Source organism: Electrophorus electricus, chromosome 3 (genome assembly GCF_013358815.1).
Source record: "Electrophorus electricus isolate fEleEle1 chromosome 3, fEleEle1.pri, whole genome shotgun sequence".
Lineage (NCBI taxonomy): Eukaryota > Metazoa > Chordata > Actinopteri > Gymnotiformes > Gymnotidae > Electrophorus > Electrophorus electricus.
The window spans coordinates 5,017,501-5,020,812 of record NC_049537.1 but is presented as its reverse complement, the minus strand read 5'-3'; the positions used below and the strand labels follow the sequence as shown (position 1 = coordinate 5,020,812).

General features: G+C 44.7%; 1 protein-coding gene across 1 annotated transcript in view; it reads left to right on the top strand.

The window, feature by feature from the left end:
• The first annotated feature begins 699 nt into the window (after nt 1-699).
• Nucleotides 700-3,312, top strand: part of ror1 (receptor tyrosine kinase-like orphan receptor 1) — a 28,567-nt gene continuing 25,954 nt past the window's right edge. Inside the window, exon 1 of the mRNA XM_035524023.1 lies at nt 700-959. Within this exon, the coding sequence (XP_035379916.1) occupies nt 700-959 (260 nt within the window). The remainder of the gene's footprint in view (nt 960-3,312) is intronic.

The following is a 3,312-nucleotide window of genomic DNA, read 5'->3' as shown; positions in this document are numbered from 1 at the left end:
CGAGTGCTCGCTTCATTAAAGGGTAAATCAATATCGCATTTGTGACGTGTCGCGCATCTGAACCAACAGCGCGCTCAGTTTCTGGAATTAACCCGAAACGTGAGCGATGCCTCTCCTTTGAAATAGCTCGGAGACTTTTAAGAAAAAGCTAATCTGTCCCACTGCTCCTCTCTACTGCGAATGATTTGGCTCCGCTAAAGCCAGTTTAGCAGCTGTGTAACAGGCGCATGGCTGTTAATTCCACTTTCATATATGTGTGTGTGTGTGTGTGTGAGCTCCTGATACAGAAGCAAGCTGAGGACCAGTAGATAGTGCTCTCGCTCCCAGCACATGTATGAGGACTGGCTAAAGGCTCAGCCATTAAAATGACAATTTTAAGTCTCATGACTGTTCACTTTTTGTTTCTCTTTTGGTTCCACTATCAGGTCTGCCATGCTAGCCCATATCACTGAGGTGCTAGTCCTGTCTTTAACTGTGAGTTACTTTATTTTGGGAATGGCAGTCACGGAATTCGTCTTTAGGCTGACTGAACAGAGGTGACTGTAAAAAGGGTCAAAAATGCCAGTTCATGAAACAACTTTGGTCTGAAAAGTAGCCTCGCACAGAAGCTAAAAGTCATTTGTGTGTCACCTGGTCGAGAGGACGTCGAGCTGCCGTTTTCGCTAAGAGGATCTAGCACGATCAGCTCTCTCCAGAGCTATGCAAATCAGCCGCACGTGTAAGCCTCCTGAGCGGCTCGGCAACCCGCTCGTTACCATGAACCCCCAGGAGTGGAGCGCCCAGCTGGGCCGGGCCGCCGTCCATCTGAAGCGGGCTGACCGGAAGGGCCGTCCCTTTCCCCTGGCCTGCTGTCTGTCACGCGAATGGGAGAGGTCCCTGTGTTACACCCACCGTGCCCCAGCCACTCGCTCGGGTTCCCTGCCCAGCCTCGGGCCCGTCTCCCCGCTGGCCTGTTCCGGGTAAGGCGGGACCTCCCGGAGCCCGGACGGACCTATCGCGTTACGAGGTACGTGCAGGAGGTGCTGGGGAGGGGTGGGTTCCTGTCACCCATGGTGCACGCAGGTGGAGCCTTCTCCCTCCGTCCTCGTTCATTATTGGTTTTCCTTTTGTACGGCCCAGCTTGGCTCACGCGGCAGTGAAGAAACCCCCTTCTGTCCACCACAAACTCCCGGAACTCCCAACTTTCTCACGAGGTCGGGATTCTCCTCCGTGCTTCTTTTCCCTCCGTTTTTCCCTCTTTCCTCCTCTTCCTTTCCCACTCCTCCTGCGCACAGGTCCAGGGCCATTGGTTAAGAGCTGTTTGCTACAGGGCACTGACAGTGGACGAGGTGAAACAGCCAAACCAAACGTCAGCGCTGGAGCTGGGACCAGCGCCCATCCCCAAACATCAGAATTTACGAGCACCTTCATCATCACCTCCCTCTTTCGCTCTCCGTCCGTAAACAAACGGCTTTATTGTCCGGCACACTGGGCCCGGCGAGTTTCACTTTTTCCGTTTATATTCCGGAGCCCAGCATTAATTGCACTAATAACTCATTAAGGCAGCTGTTCTGTGCTGGGTCCAAGAAGAGAACGTGTACTTCGTATTTGCAGCCTCTGTTGATCTTATTTTCACTGGAAAAAATCTTCACTGGTGTTAAGGTGAATACAGAATTCTTTAAAGTGTGAGGCCATTAATATTACACCATGTTTTCTATTCTGTACTTAAAATATGGTTAGCTACTTTTATGGGAAAACAGACGAACATTCTTTATATCAACTTTCAGTGTATATATTTCCTGGTAATTACAGGTTGTTTTCTAAACAAAAATAAATGTTTCAGTCAATATGGCAGTTTTTTTAAATTTCATATACAGACTCTGTCAGACTTTCACTTACCAGTGAGGAGAGAGATCTGGGATTTGGAGGCTTATTTGCTTCAGTCCTATAACCAATGCCCATTTTAATGGAAATCTCTGGAGTAATAATGCAGTTTCAAGTTTATCATATATGCAGTTTATTGTGATTTCAACGGGAATCTCTCGAGTAACAGTGCAGGTTTAAATTTAGTATACACTGCAGTTTATTGTGTTTTTATTAGAGCTCTCTCTAGGAACAGTGTCTTTTTAAGTTTACCATACGCTGCAGTTTATAGCGTTTTTAACGGGAATCTCTAGGAACACTGCAATTTTATGTTTATCATAGACTGCAGTTTATGGTGTTTTTAATGGGAATCTCTGAAGTATCAGTGCAGTTTTAAGTTAGCATACACTGCAGTTTATTGTGTTTTTCATGGGAACCTCTCGAGTAACAGTGCAGTTTTAAGTTAGCATACACTGCAGTTTATTGTGTTTTCCAACAAATGCTGTGGCACATGAAAGAACCATGGCATTACAATTTAATAGAACGCATATCAATAATACATGCCACATGAAAAGCTGTAATTTCAAGGTTATGAAAGAAACCATACAATAATATTAAACTACATGGATATTTGTTTTTACCATTCGCACATGAAACCAGAACCATGGCACACATCCCAAGGCTTTAATAGTGGAATTTTCAGTTTGCTTCCTAAATCTGAAGAGTGATGTGATTTAATGTAAGTCCATGTGATTCTTAGATCAAAGTTGAAAGGATCAATAAATCATTTCTACTCTTGAGTTCTTGCAGATATTTTTGATGATGTAATTTTAATCATAACCAGGTTTCTAAAAAGATTGGACTAAGAACCACCCAGCCACGAGAAGTTTGCAGTGGTTTTAAATATACACTGTGCATGTGTGTGTGTGTGTGTGTGTGTGTGTACAAATGACCTCTTTAGCTGGTGTAATATTGTAGGTGTGTAGCACCCCTGTAAATTGGGTATTCAGCCCACAGCATAACCTCTGATCTGGGCGTCATCTTTTTGGGTCCAGGATAGTGTCTGTGACTAAGGGATTTTTAATGCAAACTTGCCTTTGTTGTTGGGAAACCTTAGTATGCTAATCTGAAAATTGCCCTGCAGTTTTCCACATATTCCTTGATTATCTAATGATGGCTATACTGCAGATGTGGTCTAATTTGGGTAAAAATGCCTTTCATCAATTTTGATATAAAACCAGACCCTCTCTCTCTCTCTCTCTCTCTCTCTCCCTCACTTTTTCTCCTTCGCTCTTTCTCTTTCTCTCTCTCTCTCTCTGTCTCTCTGTCTCTCTCTTTCTCTCTGTCTCTCTCTGTCTCTCTCTCTCTCCCTCTCTCTCTGTCTCTCTCTCTCCTACTTTCTCTCCTTCACTCTTTCTCTTTCTCTCTCTCTGTCTCTCTTTCTTTCTCTGTCTCTCTCTCTCTCTTTCT